The sequence below is a fragment of the Homalodisca vitripennis genome, chromosome 7 (genome assembly GCF_021130785.1).
Source record: "Homalodisca vitripennis isolate AUS2020 chromosome 7, UT_GWSS_2.1, whole genome shotgun sequence".
Lineage (NCBI taxonomy): Eukaryota > Metazoa > Arthropoda > Insecta > Hemiptera > Cicadellidae > Homalodisca > Homalodisca vitripennis.
Window position 1 is genome coordinate 47,666,257 of NC_060213.1, and position 19,984 is coordinate 47,686,240.

Consider the following 19,984-nt stretch of genomic DNA (forward strand, 5'->3'; position numbering starts at 1 on the left):
AGCCACTGCAAAGCGGATGGGAGATTGCTTGGTCAACCAAGTCTTGTATCCATTTGTTAGGGACCTGCCAATAGTATTGGGGTGTTTTAAGAAACTTACGTCTAAACACCAAGTTACAGGGCGCTGGTACATGGTCACGGCTTCCATGAAACGGGGTCTACGTTGTACATTCTTCGAGAAACATTGCCTCTGAATTTTATACACGCCTGCGCCAATATGTCTACATCTGAAATACAATATTCCAATAAGTTCTTTTTGGAAATCAAAAACACTACGTTTTTGTCGACCTTTTGGTTCATTATGCCAAATTTCAAAATCTGTATAACTTTTTTCTCGAACATCGATTCAGGGCAGTAGTATTCCTTGGGGTGGGATGGGGCCTACATATGTTTTGGTTTGCCAGAGGTTGTTAAACAAGTGAGGGAAAAGCTAACCCTTCTTCTTCTCTGGGGGTAGATCAAAGGCTTTGTTGAGTTGCTGAGAGGGCCATTGGGGAAATAGTTCAGTGAGTCGATAAAGTCTCACGTTTGTCCAATTCCATGAGACATTGACTTTGGTGCACACAGCATAATTAGCTCTGGACTGATTTATGTGTCTGTTCCAGTACGTATTTTAATGATGAATCTGAAAAATCAAAGCCTGACCGTTTATGGAGCCATTACACAAACGTTTTTGAAATTTTTTTCTAACATACCATACAATAACCATGAATTTAACACGTACGGATTCTTGTCTGAAGACTCGAGTGCGGGGATTACAATGTTCACCAATTTCCACCACCGATACATTTGAAACAGAATTGTTGCGGAGAACACATAGATTTTACTTTATGAAACTTTTTTATCATCAATGTACTCGTCCTGTGCTTGTTTCCAGATCGAAAAATATGAATAGTTAATCTTCTGTTTTGGGCTTGCCAGTGTCGACTCGCATGTAGCACTGGTGGTTTTTTGGCGGCCTTTTGAAAAAATTACAGATTTTTTACAGAAAACTTCCCCGCACACGTGTTTCGATTTTACGGCTGTTTCAGAGAAATACGAGTCTTTGACATTGTTTGCATTTATTAACAGATTTACACCGTTCACCCTGGTGAGCCGCGAAACATATTTGATTTTTTTTTTAGCAGTTATGTTACAATCTTGGAACAAAAACTATTCCTCCATGCTCCTATTTACCAGGGCGGGAAGGAAGAAGAAACTGTCTGATACGCCAGGACAGAAGTCTTGTGCCATCTTGTGATCACCTTTGTGGTCGTAAGGGACATGGCCACGCCCTCACAATTTTAAGAGGTTTAACAGCAAACTGGCTGCACGTGAGGGATTGTGGATCACATTGTAGTGGCCGTTTATTGATGATAAAGTAGGGTTAATTTTATACAGAGCACTTTCATTTATTACCGTTAAAATTACACGTCCCTACCCCTTACTGTTATAGGGTAAAATGTAATATTATTATTTTTTGAGGTTGCTCTTGAAATTTTGAAAGTTCGTGGAACACCAGCCGCTCCCTGGTTCTGAGAAAAATTTGGACCCGGCTCTGTTGGTCATCAATTTTTGGGCTCTAAGAGTTGTGTCGCTTACCCTTGTCCTGCTGCCTTAATTGCTTTGTTGAACTGAGGATATTTTTTGGCGTCGTAGGCTTTTTGCTAACCACTATAGTCGGGGCAGACACAGATTGTCCACATTTTTCTATCGATACAAATACCTGTTCGTGCTTTTACATTCTTCGTTGTGAAAATTATTGTACAGCCAGAGGTCTTCTGGAACCACCACTACCAACAGGGAGATTGACACGGCGTACATTCGACTTTGAACGTTTCGGTAGATTTGTACAGAGTCCGGCAGTTACTTTGAATTTATCCCCCGAATACTTTCAAATAGGAAATCGTCTTTGACCTGAGCAGCAAGGTTCGAAAATGACACGTTAGCCCCGTTCTTTTACGTTTTAAAATTTATGACTCTATGAAGTGTAAATCCGAGGGTAGTCCGAATCAGTGCAATTGTGCTTTTCATTTCATTTTACAATTTTAGAAAATCCCGTCCACTTTAGCCAATCGATCTTCATTGAATGCTTTTCAGGGGACGGGGATTGTAAAAAATTAAAGGTGGTCTTTAGTAACAGTATTACCCTATATTTTTTTATGTTTTAAGTCTCGTTTTTTACCTAGCGTTTTTACAGGATCAAAATCCACTATCCATATTTACAGGTTCGGAATCTACTTCAATATTTTCGTTAAGGGACATGTTTTACAATATGGTATGATATAGAAAAAACGATATTTACGTTAGAAAGCAAGAACTAAGATGATTAAAAAGCTTAAACTTGCTATTAGGTAACGATAATTTCTATTTAGATTAAAGAAAATAATTACAAGAATAGTATTAACGGTAATTGAAATAAGTATTTAGTAAAAGTAAAATATATTTTCAACGTTTTAGAGTGAATTAATTTTACTCGAGTAATATCAAAAGATCGGTAATTGTTTTAAATATTTGTGTTAAACTCAGAGCGGACACAACAGGTCCTTTCTCCCTTGACCTCCCGCACGGATCTGACGGGAGAGAGAGGAGAGGAAGGTTCAGTGCCGGCCTTTCAGGTTCCACCAATTCAGAGCGCTTAGATACTATTTACCATCCAAAATTCAAGGACGGCGCTTATTCCAGCCAGTGGGGGAAGCGCGGAAATTTTCTTGTTCAGAACTGGCTCTAATCATGGTCTATTTATGTTACAGACTTCCCTCTGATGACGTACCCACCAAATATTTGCTATCTGTGTGGCGGGGAGTGAAGAGTGCCAATGTGGATAGTTGTTTAGAAAACTAGTATAATTAATTAGTTTTTTTTACCCAAAAAAATTGTTTTATTTAAACTCCTGGAAACCCCTATGCTCAGCTCTAAATCAATCACACAATTATAAGGTACGTTTCGTCCTTTATTTCTCTCTGTTTAGTTTACTTTTCCCGCCCTTTGTTTATTTGAGGTTATGTTTCCCGGTTTCCGCCAATTTTTCACTAATTTGGAGGTTATGTTCTACTGTTCCCGCCAATTTCACAATTGAGGTTATGTTCTACTGTTTCCCGCCAATTTCACAATTGAGGTTATGTTCTACTGTTCCCGCAAATTTCCACAATTTGAGGGTGATGTTCTACTTGTTCCCGCCAAATTCATCATGGGCGCAGCCATATTGGAATTCCACTCCCGTCCCTCGTTTCTCCCTCACCGGACCCAACAAATCACCGATTTTACCGAAAAAAAACACCGATTTTCACACCCAAAAATCACGAATTTTACAGAAAAAACAGGTTTTGGACATCCCCAGAAATTCACACCCCAAAACACTAGGATAAGAGGTGTGAATGCAGGGGAAATTTCTCCCGGCACATGAGGGAATTTCTCCCACACCACTTTTTTTTGATCACGTGATACCATGGGCGCCGCCAATCTTGGTTCACGTGACCCCCTCTCGACCAATCAGAGCGCGGGGCAAGATCCGGGCGGGTTTTCTCTCTACTTAACAATAATCAGAAAAATAAATAAACAAGTTCACACACTTCCTGTCGATCGGCGCGAAAAAAAGCACAGCGAGACGGCACAGGCGCAGGAAGTTACAAAATAACAATTTCGATTCATCCCTCTCACCACCAAAACAAAAACCCCGGGCCCGCAGAGGGTAAGAAAACACGTAACCAAGCTCTGCTACCATTTTGTCCCGAGTAAGCGAAATAGACAGGAGGTCTCGGAAGCGCGCCCCTCCCCAAACTCGGAGCAAAGCATAAAAAAAACCACATTTGCCACTAGTGGGAAGAGAGACAAAGAGAGACAATCGACTTCGAGGAACGTGATTTATAATTAAGAGAGGTGGCGAGCATTTTTATACAAAAAATACAATTACTTCAGCACCACGGTGCCACCGCGTTATAACTTAAAAACTAAATAACAAAAAGGAATAAATTCCAAATATAGACAATAAACATAATAAATAGAAATAATAACATAATAAATAAATAATATAATATAGAGAATTTGATATATAAATAACCAATTTCAGGTACGGCATGTAGGAAAAATTATCTTTAACTGGTAAGTGTTAATGAACTGAGGGGAGGGATAAAGGTTGCGTAGAATTTTCTAGGCCCACTATTTTTTAAAAAGTAATTTGTGATTTCAGGTTTGTAGCCCCAAAAAGTAAGAAAAAAAAGCATTTTTAAAAGCCGATTTTCGGAAGGAGGCGGGGGCTTAGTTGCCCTCCACGAATCCGAATTAAAGATGAAATCCTCCCCTTCAGTTCATGTAACTAAACTAAATACACACTAGTCTTAACACTGGCCCCTCCTCCAGATCTAATATCTGGCAGCGCTCCCTGCACCCCAATCCTCGCAAGGTTCAGTATAAGAACAAGTAAAAAACCATTTTGGATCCAAACCTTGTTCCAGATGAAAATGGAATATGAGCACATTTAACACTCCGGTTGGATGCCGGTACAGGAGCGCTAGGCAGGGCACCGGGCATTCAGTTTTGGTTTCAGTGGTTTCATTGGGCAGACTCGCCGCACCAGTCCCGCTGACGGCACTCACGTGGGACCCTAATGAAGCCCAAAACATAACCAGTAGATATTTAGAAAAATGTTTATTGTAACCTGAGAAATAATAAAAACTTAATTATGTTTGCCACAAAGTATATATAAAATATTTAAATTTAACAAATTTAAAAAATAACGATCTGTAACTAACAGTACCTTTTTAAGTATTGAAAAAATGTTTCCTAAAAATAACTCAAAACACCAAAGTATTTTAAGATACACTACTTGGGTGACAACATTAAATATTACATTGGCTAGAAACAGCCATACTAAATGATTAAGTGGTGATAACATTTACAAGTAACTATAATTCGCTGGATTTTAATCATTCTAATTATAATATTACAATAATTTAGATTTTATTATTTTAAAATATGAATTGTGTAAGGTAGGGCCTAATAATAATTATATAATTTACAAATAATAACAGTACATTATTTCCCAAAATAACAATAAATTAAATTATAATCCGTTCACGCTACTATAAGGCAATCAATTAATTTAAACAATAAAATGAAAATCATGAATGTTGTCCACCCAATTTTGCACGCAACACAAAAAACACGAGGTCACAAAAATTTGCAAAGTCTGTACCGTCTCGCTTACACTAAATAAAAACAAGGTGATACTAAATAAATAAATTCCGTTCGCCGAACGGATCACATTCAGAATAATCAATGAACCTACTGTTCCTGAGGAAGCTGATTAAACTCGGAACATTGATGCCCCCTGATCTAACTTGTCAGCTGGGAATTCCGCACTTCTCGACACACTGCGCTCCACACCCATCCTTTCGCTAGACGTCAGTATTCGACCAGTACTTGTTCCACAGCACCTTTCCTCGCTCTCCAGCTGCTGGCGACCAACAGCTTGCCGGACGCATTGATCTGTTTTGTACAGGTGAGGAGGCCTTCAAAAGATAGTTTTTGGACTGGAGGGCACTGCATTGGAATCTGTATTCGGCAATCAAAAACTGTAGTTATTAGTATAAACATATGGTGCATGTTTCATTTAGTTTTTTTTTTTTTCCAAATTCTATTTACTTATTCACGATCCCCAAATATTTATTATAATTTTTGTTATTTATTTTGTATCGTTGTTAAAATTTGTTATGTATTCTATAGATTTCTATTTTGTTACTCTAAATACTGTTAATATTTATTACCATATAAGTGTAGATTCTTATTTTAACCTTATACTAGTATAGTTATATTTATTGTAAATTCATTAGCTTTATTATTGTTATTGTTGATAAGGGTTTGGCTGTTATGTGTCCCTGCATGTTTTGGCTTGGTGCTTGAGCTAGGGCTTAGCACCTAAATTAGTTTAAAGGTCCAATTGCATGTTTGGCTGTGGGCCTCTGTGTTTATAAGTACTATAGTCATCTTGAGAAAACTTGTAAAACTGTAAACCCGTTGTTAAATTGGGTCTTTTGACCGTTGGAAGTTAAATAAATAAATAAATAAATAAATAAATTTAAATTAGAAAGCACGGCGCGCAAAATATAAATAAACTTAACCGGCAAGATAATTAATTAACAAAATTTAGAAACGTACGAAAGACAGGAAAGAACACTTTGCGACACGAACAACGTACACGAGGAACACAAGTTACAAAAAATAATATATAAATACTATTTTAACTATAACTACGATAATATATGTTCTGCGTGGGAGAGAAAAACCGCCAAACAAAATAATAAGTTAAGAAGGTGAGAGAGACCAATTACCTGCCAAAAGTAGAGGAGCTAGGCCAGCCATGGGGAAACGGGAAGAGCAGAGAACAGCCAGCAGAAAAACAGTAGCTTCTCCGAACCGTGTTCTGACCGCTCCGAACAGTAGCCGGTGGCTCCGGTGAACAGCTGGTCGAGTAAACTAGTCAAGGTCAACCAGCTGACCTCAACCAAAACAGTCCAACCAGGCAGAAAATCAATACTTGACGGCGTGACTCCCCCACCGACTGACAAGGAGTGGCCGAGGTTGGGAGAAAAGGTAAAGACAAAAAATAAATTATCCAAACTGAGCCCCGCAGGCTCATATCTTCCCCTTTTTCTTTTTGGCATTTCGTTTTAGTTTTCTTTTATTTTTAAAGCATTCTCTGAAGGTTGCTTTGTTGGCATTTAAAAACCCTATTTTGGATCAATTTGTTTTAGGCCACTAACAATTTTCTCCAGCATTACCACATACTTTCTGAATAACTTGCACCTTACCCAGAGCACCTCAGTTACAAGCAATTATGGCATCTAAAACTCCAACTTTTAATGTTTTTATTCAAACAAAGTTGTTTTTGGGAATTCTCGTCCAGATGACGTTATTTAATGACTCATTTGGGATTTTTGTGTGCGGCCATAAAGACATTTTTGAAGTAAAATTGTGTATTTGAAAGGTCCTTAAAAATATGTTTTATTTCCAGCATAATAGGCTCAGGCACTGCATTTTTATGGGTATATTCATCACCTGAAAACAGGCACTTTTGGTATTTGCACCGTGACGATTCACCCTTTGGGCAATGTTCGTGCTGGGGAAGTTGTCGGTCCGAAAGCAGATGAAAATATATCGCCTACAACCGCCTTTCTCGATTTATCAACATTTTCAAGGTTGTCTCAGATTGCTTTACCATAATTTGTTTGAATACTGTCAATAATTGCATCAGTAAACTATCTGATGCAATCTACGTAAACGAACTACCCATCCTTTTTGGTCCGTGTCCTTATACACTCCAACTTACTGATTTTGATACTATACACCATATGGCTTGGCCTGCTCAACAGATGAAAAAGCAGAGCTGTCACCACCACCTATATATATTATAATATATATATATATATATATATATATATATTTATATATATATATTATATTGTTCTGACACGATGGCTAAGTGAGATTTGAGAGGTAAGGAAAATCTAGGTCGGTATGGCATTCTTTTAAATATTTTTTTAAGTGTAAATTCAAATTAGTTATCAAAGTGTTATATATCAAAATGCTCGGAAATATATTTAAGAATCTAAAAAAATATAAAACTATAAAATTTATTTATTTTTTTTATTATTTTGACTACAAGGTTCCCTTAACATAGATACTAGATTCACTGGCATAAACCCAAGTCAGCCGCCACGTTTAAGTGCTTCTTAGCCTTTCTCTTCAGTAAAAATTCATCTCTTGTCCAGTCGGCTGATAAATTTAACTTATAATAGGCCTTTCACCATCTTCGCCTACTGTACCCATCCGATGAGCAACATCCACAAGATTTGTGGACCAGTCCTTGAAGTTTATTGCCATCGCCAATCGTTTAATCACGTTTAATACCACTTCGTTTTTTACTTCTAATATAACCGTTCACACTGTACTAAATTGTTCCCGGTGTGAGGTATTGGTTCAAGATCGTTTAACTTCCGTTCTAAATCACGAACCTTAGACTTAATTTAATGTTCTCGTTTTTAACACACCACCAACCTCACTAAACACACATATCGACTCTCGTGTCTTGCTTTTCTTAATAGACTCTGATAGATCCTTAATTGTTATTATAACAGAGCTCAACTGACGTGGCCAAATCAACTTGTTCCTGCTGAATAACTTTCATAACAGTACTTTTTGCCTTAATAGAAATAATTATCGTATTGATTTTCTTTTTTACGTTTACTTCCCGGGTTAAAAAAGTTATGGGTAGTAACTGCGTTCTGTAAAAATGTTGTGCTGTATCTGACTTGAGGAGGGATAAGATGCACTATACTCGTTTCTTAGTCCTTATCACGTTAGACGGCAGGAAGGGTAACTCTGATTCAGTTCCTACCAGTGAAAGGAAACGTAGAACTTAACGTCCTCAAACTTGGTTTAAACGAAAAAAGTGGATTGAAATGAAAGTAGTATGCAGACCAAAGCACGGCCACTCTATCGTGAATAAGTAGCTGTTTACTGAGTATTAGCAATTCACTTCACGCTCTTTACATTGTACTCTGTGGAAGGTAGAAAGAATATTCAGTCTTCTAATAACTTTGTGTAGGCCGTATTTTTTTAATTTTGTGATTTTTAAATATTATTAAACTACGTACATGGGCAACTAAACTTATTACATTAGGTTGGTTTTGAAATTAATTGATCTTATTTATAACATGAACTTGCAAAAACCTTATAGTTAAGGATATTATAATATATAACTTACCACGGTAGTTAGAACGTTTTGCAGTATATATTATACTTGCAGTCCAGTGCAGACTAGACAAATTATGAATGCTTATATATCTAGAGGGAACATAATATAATACATCTTTGTGACTAACTTCATACTAATTTCAAACTATGTTCATAATTATCGTAAACTAAGTCAATTCACGAATTGGTTGATAGGTTAGGTCTATTTTGAACTAATTAATTTATTCAAAGAAGAATAACGGTTTATTCAAATAATAATATATCACAGTTATTTATTTTGGAGCAATTTTTACGTGACTTGCGAAAAGTCGTAAACAAAATATCGGAATGGAAAATAAAGGAAAATGAAGTAAATTTTACCAATGAGCGATATTACCCACAACACTGAATTCTGTTAACTCACACGAGGGAACAGAACCACTTAGTATCACTATGCGGAGAAAAGAGACTCTACAGATACTCGAGGAGACTTTTACCACCTCTAATGAATATTTTGATGGTCAGAATCGCTATTACAGATTGAATATAGAGCTTAAGAAATACAAACATCCACTTTCCCTTCCATTCATATACCACTACAACCGTTAAATGGTTAATTTTTACTGTATAATGCAAGGTAGGATTTCGCCAAGCCACGTATCGCGTAACATGCTTCATTGAAGCTCTATGCACAATTTCGAGTCTACAGCTTATTTCCATTACGGAAATATCCTGCAGGTAGACACATAATTGTGAATAATGAAGTGTCTTTACCCCTTAGCAGACCAAAGGGGACAGGCTAGCATAACTGAGTGCTCGGGTTTCCATGACGCAGATTAAATTTAGTGGTTGGATATCCACCATAACATACCTCATTCTGGACTATACAATTAATAAAATGTAATGCAAAATTTAAAATCAACAGGTGAAATTTTCTATGAGATTCTGTGCTTAACGAATAAGACTTTGTCACTTTATTAGGTTAACAATGAGACTAATAACTTGAGTAATAGGTTTCGTTAACGCTGAGCTAGTAGGTTGATCTATGATAAAAGAGTATGTGACGTGAAAAAACAATTAATAACATTAATATTATACACAAGTTGAATAGTATTCGAGTAATATACGTTACAGAGTTATCATATTCAGTGCTTCCAAGTGGAACATATCGATGTAACTTCTCACCATTGCTTAGGTTAAGCTGTTTCTCGAGAGTGTCCGTAGAATAAAACGTGTTTAGGTTATATCCTACAATATAATTACTTCGTGCTATTTTACTGACAAATTTGACTATAGCAATTACCCTGAATATACAATAAAGTCTTTTCAAAATTACCCTTTCGAGATAAGGCATTCGTCGCAATTAACATGCAACTCTGTTTGTACAAGTACAATAAAAAGTGATGTGTATGTCGTATTATTAACGTAATTGCCTAAAAATAGCAAACTACAATTACGTAAAATGTTGTAACAACAATAGTTATTGTTATAAGCATGGTATGCAATAAACTAAACATATCTAATATATATATATATATATATATATATATATATATATATATATATATATATATAAATGTATATATAAAAGTATGTGTGTTTGAGTGTGTGTGTGTGTGTGTGTGTGTGTGTGTGTGTGTTGTGTGTGTGTGGTGTGTGTGTGTTTGTGTAGCTCTCAACAACACCCAAGTGTGATCAAAGGATTGGGATGTTAATCTCATTATCTGGATAACAGTTACCACAATGTAACCCTGTATCCTGCCATTAGTCCTAGGATACTAGACTTTAATTTCAATATTTTTAAGGATTGATGCCAGATAAAACCATATTCGAAGATTATATATGGAACAGGTACCTTTTTCAGTCACATCATTTTGGAGTGTAAGCTGCAAAAAACAAAACAAACACAAGACAGCATATTTTATGTTATAAATAAAGTATACTAATCTAAAAATTATGAAGACTTTATGCTGGATATCAGGTCAAATGTGAATAATTGTACAAATTAACAGTCAAATGCAGGTTGGTTGCTTCATCTACTCCCCACACGCAAAACTGTTTGCCACTTTTACACTAAAAACTTCTTGAAAAACTACTGAACTAGTCTCAACATCACTGCTGCTGATGGTTTACGAGCAATTCTGCAACACCACTTCGAATGCCAGACGGACAATTTTGGTGCACAGTTTTCTATTATATACATTTTTGTATACTATTAATTTTAAAAAAGTATTAAACGAAAGAGTTAAAAACAGGAATTACTGGACAGGAATCAACGGACAAATAATTGTCAATATCTACAAAAAAAACGAGTTCAAAACTCTTAATTTTCCCAAAAACTGTTATTTCAATAAATTTAGGTTTCATTAAACCGTGGTTTCCAATTTGACACCATGACTATGTTATTACACCTGTGAAACATATTGCACTAATACCTCCGTGTAACATGGGAAAATATTATGAAAAACTTTATGTGACAACAAGGTTTTCAGCTGTTATACCAAACTACTATGTTCTTGCGTTTGTTTCTGAGATCCCGGTTGGTATTTAATGTAACGTTTAAAAACTATTCTATGAATTTTTAGGCCTAACCTTAAAAATGATACTCAGTCTGCTACCACCATTTATATGCATTAAAAAAGTAAAATTTTATATATGTGTATGTATTCAGAGTATATATGATTATCTTATTTCTTTAAAAGATGCATTGGTGTAAAGTTCTTGCTGTGAAAATTGCTCAAATTTTTTTAATGATAAATTGTTTTTCGATTAAAGTTTTCTTTTGGATGCATGGGATGATTTAGATTAAATACTCTAAATGTTTTCATTAAGGTTAGCAATATTGTAATACAAAATTTAAATAAAGCCTGCTTTGAAAGCAGATTATTGAACTATAATAACAAAAACGAAACAAATTGCAACTGTAACAACCATGAAGTACGCAAATTATAGTAGATACAACAAAGACACATTTTATTTATAAATTTTTTTTTAATAAACGATTTACTAAGTATAGAACTAAATTTCAACGAAATATTATACATATTTGATTCATAATATAGTTATGTGTCCTATTGTCTCATTTAAGATGTTCTTCTTAATTTTATTTGGCAGTCCAATTATATAATAACTAATACAACGTTTACACCATAAACATATGTATCTATTTTATATAACATGTAACATTAAACATTACATGTAAAATATTAATGCATTATCTGCAATGGTTCCGAGTATATGAAACCTTTAACCTAACGGCACTTAGTTAGTGGTTGGGTTTTTCCGTCTAAAATTTTATTCTCTTGTTACGCAATTAATTACTCACTTTAATAAATACACTAACATTCTAATCTGTGTTTTAGTTTTTGCTATCGACGAGAGGAAAGGGTTATTTAGGATAAATAGTGTTTTGGAGATTAGCCATCGTTATACGGTACAAAATGTGTAGGCGTAACAAGTACATTTGTTTACTAGAGTATTGTGTTTTTACGAGTATAAAACGCAGTTTTAGTTCTGTATTCTTCCCTACGGTCTCAAATATTTTCCCTTTTTCAAGAATTACATTACTGTACATATTTAGATGTTAAAAATAACAATTCTTTCATTCTAATTTTCTAACTCGGAAAATGATTCTTCTTTTTCATTTTCAACTTATTTACCACTCGCTAAGGGGTATCCATTAAGTCTAACAATCCACATTTCAACTTCAATTAAAATGGAGTAGGCCACTGTAGTGTCTTGTGTATGTCACTAACAAACAGTATAACCTTCCGATATATTTTAGTTTTTTTTATTGGTCGTCCGAATTAAATATTATCCTGTATCTTAACAAACTGCAATTAAATACACGTTCATGAAAAGGTTAGTATTTTTTGGCCCTTCAAATTCTTATTTTAATGTATACTGGGCAGGATAAACAATATTAAAAAGGATTAAAAAACTCTCCTCTAAAATTTATAGCTAAAAGTTTTCAGTATTTTTGAATTTGTGTGGTGTTTTTATTGATTCCGCACGATTTATAGAGATTGTGCATTAAGATTAGAGTAAATTTAAATTTAATTGATTAATTTTGAAGAGAAACGAATGCGAGATACTCATACACGTAGTGTTTACAGATTGTCTGTATTGCAACTTGCCTCACGATTACCCCCGATTCCCTCTTGCCACCCAAATATAAACTTCCAGTAAAAATCCTGTTTCCATTTAAAATTCTTCCCATCATTAATGCGTATAAAGCCTAGTTATAAATTTATTAATACTTACAGTTCAACACAATTTACTATCTATAACTTGTCTTGATCGCTATAACTGTTATCACCTTAACCAATTTCTAAGATAGTGATACAATAGTTAATTCAAACAGACAAAATTCAGGCACACTAAAAGTAAATTCAAATCTATTAATTGTTGTATTTTTTTTATATAAAATAAAAGAATTATTAATATTTGGAGCACAAGATAAAATAAGATACGTTACAGGGTAAAAAAGGTATACTGGTTGCTCACAACTAAGAAACAAAAAACAGTGTGTGGGACGTTTTAAAGACATGTCGCCTGTGCAAATTAGGAGATGTCTTTTAACGGTCGAGGACTGTTGTTGTTGTATCTACCAAATCTCCGCACCAGAGGTCAGAGGATTTATTAAACCTTTCTTCTTCCAATTAACAAAGATTATCTTGATTTACTTATAACTACTTATAATTCTAGAAGGATTAATTTTCTATATCTCATTTCTCTTACCCCTTCAAATCATAAGGTAGCTTAGATTAATCCTGAAGGTATAGAGACGTATAGTATCCTGTGTAGTTTATGTGATCCTTTTTGGATGTTGTAACAACTTTTTAATACCATAATTATGAGAAAAATTACTTGAAAATATTGTTTTTTTTGTAATATGTCCCAAACTCATTCTAATTAAATCTCTTTTGTTTTCTTTAAAACGTTTGCAAACAGTACAATATATTTGTTTATCAGCACCATATTGTTTGACAATGATTGTAACATATCTCACTTTTCAGCTGTTTTTTTTAGGTACAAAATGTTGGATATAGATTAAAATTTATCATTACTTTTTAAATCTTATATATCATTTACCCACAAACACCAAATATTACTCAAAAATGGCGTCATAATTAATAAATATAATTTAATTTTTTCAATAATAATTATATATAAAGTATAAATATATATATATATATATTATATATAATTAAGTAATATATTATATACTATAATTTATATATTATGTATATATTTATGTATATATATGTATTTATAGTATAATATATATATCCCCCACCCCCCCCCCCCCCCACCCCCCCCCCCCCCCACCCCCCCCCCCCCCCACCCCCCCCCCCCCCCACCCCCCCCCCCCCCCACCCCCCCCCCCCCAATATCAATAATTCGATTGTGATGGAGGCCACTTATTATACTTCAAGCCCTATCGGAAAATCATCTAATTTGTTTGTGTATACTCCTGAAGGATTAACAAAAAAATATTGTACATTCAATGGCAAACCGATAAATTAAGTTGTAAATTGAAAAAATATACCTGTTATAAAATAGTTTGTTTTCATCTTTTTTACCTTCAGATTAAGTAAGTTTTCATTTAAAACATCCTCTACATTTCACATCACTTATGTTATACTCACACACTATCGGTTGGTGGAAGTGTGATTAAATGTACATGTCATGAAGTTAGATATTGTAAATAACTTTTTAATAGACATTTGTATCAAAACAGCCCAGATTGTTACAGATTAATCAAAGTTTACAATTTTCGAATTAAAGACGTCTGTACAGGACACGTCTGTCGGGTCTGCTAGTATATATATAATATATATATATCTTAATGTATGAAACAAAGCAAAATAATGTCTACTTTCTGAATCAGGCAGTCGACGCCTTATAATCTAAATTTGTTTCTGAAATTATCCTATGTGCGTTTGTTTATTATTTGCCCAACCCATGCAAAAATAATATATATTATTGTATAATAGTATATATAATAGTAATATATTATATAATAGTAATATATATATATGCGTGAGTAGACTTAAAAGAAGATATTTTATGAAATTTAAATTTACCTCTGGTATTAGGAAAAAAATGCAACTCTCACCTACTTCATAAAACATATTGAAATATTTGTATTTATTCCTTTTGTGTAATAGAATTCTGCAAACATCCATTCCATTTTCGTCACTGCCGAAATATAAAATCACAATGTCAAGAAGGCCTACGAGATCAAGAGTTAATTATTATCAAACGTTAACGGCTTTGTTCAATAATTTTTATTTACAATTGTGAAACAATTGTTGGTAAAAAGACGTAAATAGAGTAAATTAGTCATTTATGCAGTATATAGTAAATTTATATTTACTAAACAATATAAATACTCGTATAAGTTAAAATTGTTAAATAATGTTAAATTTGATTGTAGTTCATAAAATGTAGATCTTTACTGTACTAACCCTGCGGTAGCTCGCGCGGGCTACATGTGTAGCCCAGTGTAATTTGTTCACCTACTACTAGGAGTGATGTGTTCCTAGGAGGGTCGGAGCCTCAGTACCTTCAAACCAATAGCTGCTCAGTCCAGTCAGTGTGCTCTTGCACTGCATAGAGTAAAGGTGTCCGTGTGGTTTTACTTCAAAGTGATCTGGGCTACAACTGTAGCCCGCGCGGTTGTTTGTGTCATGAGTAAATCCGAAGTGTGCCAGATTGACCAAACGAGATATTCTTGATGAGTTTGACAATCCTTTAAGTTCTGATGAGGAGGATTGTGTTGCCGTGGACAGTGATGATGGAGAAGTAGATCATGTGGAAGAAGAAATCCATTTACCCCATGAAGAAGATGCAGAAATGGCGCCTACTTCCCCTTCCAGTCCACAGGACATGAGTGAGTGTGATAATGAAGATAATACTCCTTTAGGTAATGTTTTTTATTCAAAAGGACAAACAGAAGAGAGTGATGAAGTGGAATAAGTGTCCTCTTGATCCATCTAACATTCGTACAAAGGGCATCAAACATTGTGTTGCGATTGCCCGGGCCTAGAGGTGAGGCTCGGAACACTAAAACTGAGATTGATTGTTTTAATTTATATTTTGATGATGATATTATAGAAATGATAGTAAATGGAACTAACATTTACATATTAGGTATAAAAGACCAATTTGAGCGTGAAAGAGATGCAAGACCAATATATAAGACTGAAATTCATGCTTTTATAGGAATTCTACTTCTCTCTGGTTGGTTTGGGCAGTTAAAGGGCAACACACAAAGCATATTTGGGACAATAATCGTGGAAGTGGCGTAGAATCTTTTTACTTGACAATGAGTGAAAATCGTTTTCATTTTCTAATGAGGTGTATGCTATTTGATGATATTCGAGATCGTCCACAAAGAAAAGCTGTAGATAATCTAGCACCTATTAGATCGTTTTTTGAGGTAATTGTGCAGAATTTTAGGACGTTCTTCACACCCAGTGAGTATTGCACTGTTGACGAACAATTGTTCAAGTTTACAGGCAACTGCCAATTCAAGATTTACATTCCAAGTAAACCAGGAAAAATATGGGATCAAGGTTTTTGCCTTAGTTTGTGCAAAAACCATGCATGTGTGTAATTTATAAGTTTATGTGGCTAAGCAGCCTCTAGGACCTTTCAATGTGTCACAGTCTGCAGAGGACGTAATAATTCGAATTTTTGAGCTAGTTGCAGGAACAAATCGGAATATTACAATGGACAACTGGTTTACTTCAATATCTTTGGCTGAAAAATTATTTGAAGAAAAAGTTGACTATTGTTGGTACGTTGAGGTCTAACAGAATTGGCATACCCGAAGATCTTAGGGCAAATAAAAGCCGAGAATTATATTCCTCAATATTTGCACACCACAAAAAAAAGACTTGTATCTTATTGCCCGAAGAAAAAAAGGGCAGTCGTCCTACTCTCGACAATGCACAGTGACCAAACCATTGGTCTAGACAATGGGAGTTAGAAAAAAGCCAGAGAATAGTTACATTCTACAATCATACATAGGTTGGAGTCGATGTAGTTGACCAAATGTGTGCTAAGTATGATGTATCAAGAAAAACCAAGCGCTGACCTATGGTAATTTTTTTTGGGCTTGTGAATAATGAAGCAATAAATGCTTCACGCATCTACAAGTTTCAACAATATGGAATACTTCAATGCCTATAAGGGAATTTCTAGACCATCTTGCTTGGGAACTTTTTCATCCCCAGATCAGAAAAACGCCTGGAATCCTCAGAGTTACCCACTGAAATGAAAATTCGAGCTAGGCGAATTTTGGGAATATAAAGAACTTAGACGTCAACCTATCCCACAAGACATCAGAGTGGGCCGTTGCTATTTATGTGGAAGAGCACGTGATAAATCTGCGTGGAAATGCTGTGACAAATGTGGCTACAAGATTTGCCCTGACCACTCTTCGCTTGTTTGTCATTCCTGTCGCAACAGTGAATGAAGAGTTTTATGTTATAGTCTACAACAAATGAACCTTATAATGTAAATTCAAGAGTTTTTTGTAAAATGAAAAATATTCAGAAATGTACATAAATAATGGTAAGATATTGACTTTTATGTAAATAAGCAATTTAAAACTAATTTATATATTTTATTGATTTTGTAATAAACATGTTTAATAAGTGAAGTATTTTTCCATCATTCATGTCCTGAACCTTTTTTTAGGTTTTACGACCTTAAAGATAGGCAATTTTCAAAACCAGCAAAATACAAAATAACGTAACTTTACAATTTTATTTTTGATTTAAAAATTGTTGTTGTGTAATACATTGAAATATTAATTTAAGTAAGAATATATGTTTTAAATAATAAAAAATAATCTAAAACAGTGCTTAAGTTAAAATGTCCTTGTACAAAAAACAAAAAAAAAGTCGTGGGCTACAACTGTAGCCCATGCGAGGATTGGTGTAACAAAACATCACGCGAGTAGCGCAGGGCTAAGTGATATAAATTACTCCTAATTTCACAGTACGCACCAGTAGTAATGTTTGTCACACATTGAGAGTGGATATTATATATTGAGTAAAAAAAAATATTCCAGTAAACCTGTCATTTTATTTTCAAATAAATATCTTTAGGTTTTTAACAAATTATATGAAAAATAGTAGAACACTCTTCGCAATATTAACACAACGTACAACAAGCGATACACTTTTCTATATAACAGCTGGTGTATGTTACAGCTTATATATTATTATTATGATATGTTAAATTTCTCGACCCTTATTAATTATTATCACTTGCACTATGTTTATCTAAACATCATTACTAACTCCAGTTGACTAAATAGGTTAAATTAGTCAGCTAAATGTTGTTACTGAGTAATCAAACGTACAATCAATTAATTTTAAGTTGTTTTTATTAATAATTAATTGGGCTGATAGGCAATTGCCTTGGGCATGACATTGTTTGAATCTTTTCTTCCATACCTGTTACTGTTGGTATTTCCGTAATTTTAATAGTTACTGTAATCGTTACAACTCTTTCATTATTTTAATAATTTTTATTGTAACAAAGTACGGTTTCACATTTATAAGGCTCTGGAATGTACTTGAAATTTTCAGGAAACAGGATTTTTCCGCACATTTGTCATCGTTCAGCGAAACGAAAAAATCAGTAACACTTAAGTTTCTAGATCTGCAATTTGGTCTATTCTTCTGGTAAATAACTAACAATACCTAATACATAATTACAAACTAGGTTAAAATATACAAAAACATACCAAAGGGTTGTGGCACGCCTAAGGCAGGAATCACAACCCCCATGTTGTGTGTCATCTTCACTAACTCTAAAACATGCACTTAATAAAAAACCATACAAAACACTAATTCATTAAAACATGAACTACAGAATATAGGTCACAATACGTCTGTATTCGTCCTAACAACCACCTACGACTCACGTAGTATTACTGATTTTTTGTTTCACTGAACGATGGCAAATTCCTGTTTCCATCACAACCCTTCCATCGTTAAAAATTAATTTTAAACAAAGAAATGAAATTTTAAATTAAATTAACTATCAGGAGTACTTGTAAATTTCTTTGAAAAGAAACTGCAATGAGTGTTTGCATAAATTATGTATAATGAATATATACAGTCATCACTGAATCAGCCGTCAATGCAATAAAGGAAATGAGAACCAGTTCCTACCTGAATAAGTTATTTACTAATTTTAAAATGCTTTTTTTCCATCATGTAGAATGTTCTTCTTAACTAAATAAGTATTTATTTGGGTTTCCAAATATTTCCGAAATCGAACTTTTATAGTTTAATTAACCCATCTATACTTTGTATCATGACATGAATTAAGCTCTAAAAGGGGTAATTTGAAATATGCAATAACTTTATTTGAACAAAATTTGTTATCAGTGATTGATAAGATACCCCCACACTTTTATGAGTATACACCATAATGTGGGACCCGCAAAGCCGGGTATTATGGTAATCCTGTGTTTACAACCAGCTACTTGTTGTGCATACTGATAACCTAGCTTGTAAGGAAACTGTAAATTATTACATTGCTTCCTTGTACAAGACATGGTAGTTCTATCTGCATTTTAGTTTAAATTAAAGTGACAGTAAATGTTTAAAATTTCTTTACGTATCTAAAACTGCCATCCTATTGTCAGTATCGGAATCAATAGGTATCAATCGAATACAATCTTGTGTATAACGTAAATAATGTAACTTCTCGTGAATGATTTACTGTAAATAGAATATCTATGAACAGGAGTAAATAACAAAGAGGCTCCATGTTGAGTTTTCAAATTGCTTGTTTCAGTAATGAAAGAAAAGCGTTTAGGCAAATAAGAAGGGTAATAATCGTTATACAAATGAATAAACTATACACTATTAAATAGATGCCAAGAAGTCTCAACCAAGTGCATTACAAAGAAAATATTTCAATCTAGTTTGGGTCCCGCAACTTTATTTATGACGTAGGAACTCAACAACACTAGACCAGATAGTGTAAACTAGCATTGTGTTTAAAATATCTCGGAAAATATAACATTAATCAATAATAAAAGCTGATGTAAATTTTCTAGGATTTCAAATGTTTTCTTTCCTGTTATATAATAGAAAAAATATCTTTACATTGTATTTTTTACTGAAAAAGAATTTTATTTTCCACAAACCCCTTATATACATAGGTATAACAGTGTTTTAAATAAGAAACTTAATTGGATAATTTTCTTTAATGATGCCTATAAAATTGTTTTGATA

The 19,984-nt window shown here is 34.0% G+C and overlaps 1 protein-coding gene across 1 annotated transcript in view; it reads left to right on the top strand.

Moving 5' to 3' along the window:
- Positions 1-15,695, top strand: part of LOC124366708 (acidic mammalian chitinase-like) — a 102,612-nt gene extending 86,917 nt beyond the window's left edge. The window contains 1 exon segment of the mRNA XM_046823307.1: positions 15,459-15,695. Within this exon segment, the coding sequence (XP_046679263.1) occupies positions 15,459-15,695 (237 nt within the window).
- The last annotated feature ends 4,289 nt before the right edge of the window (positions 15,696-19,984 follow it).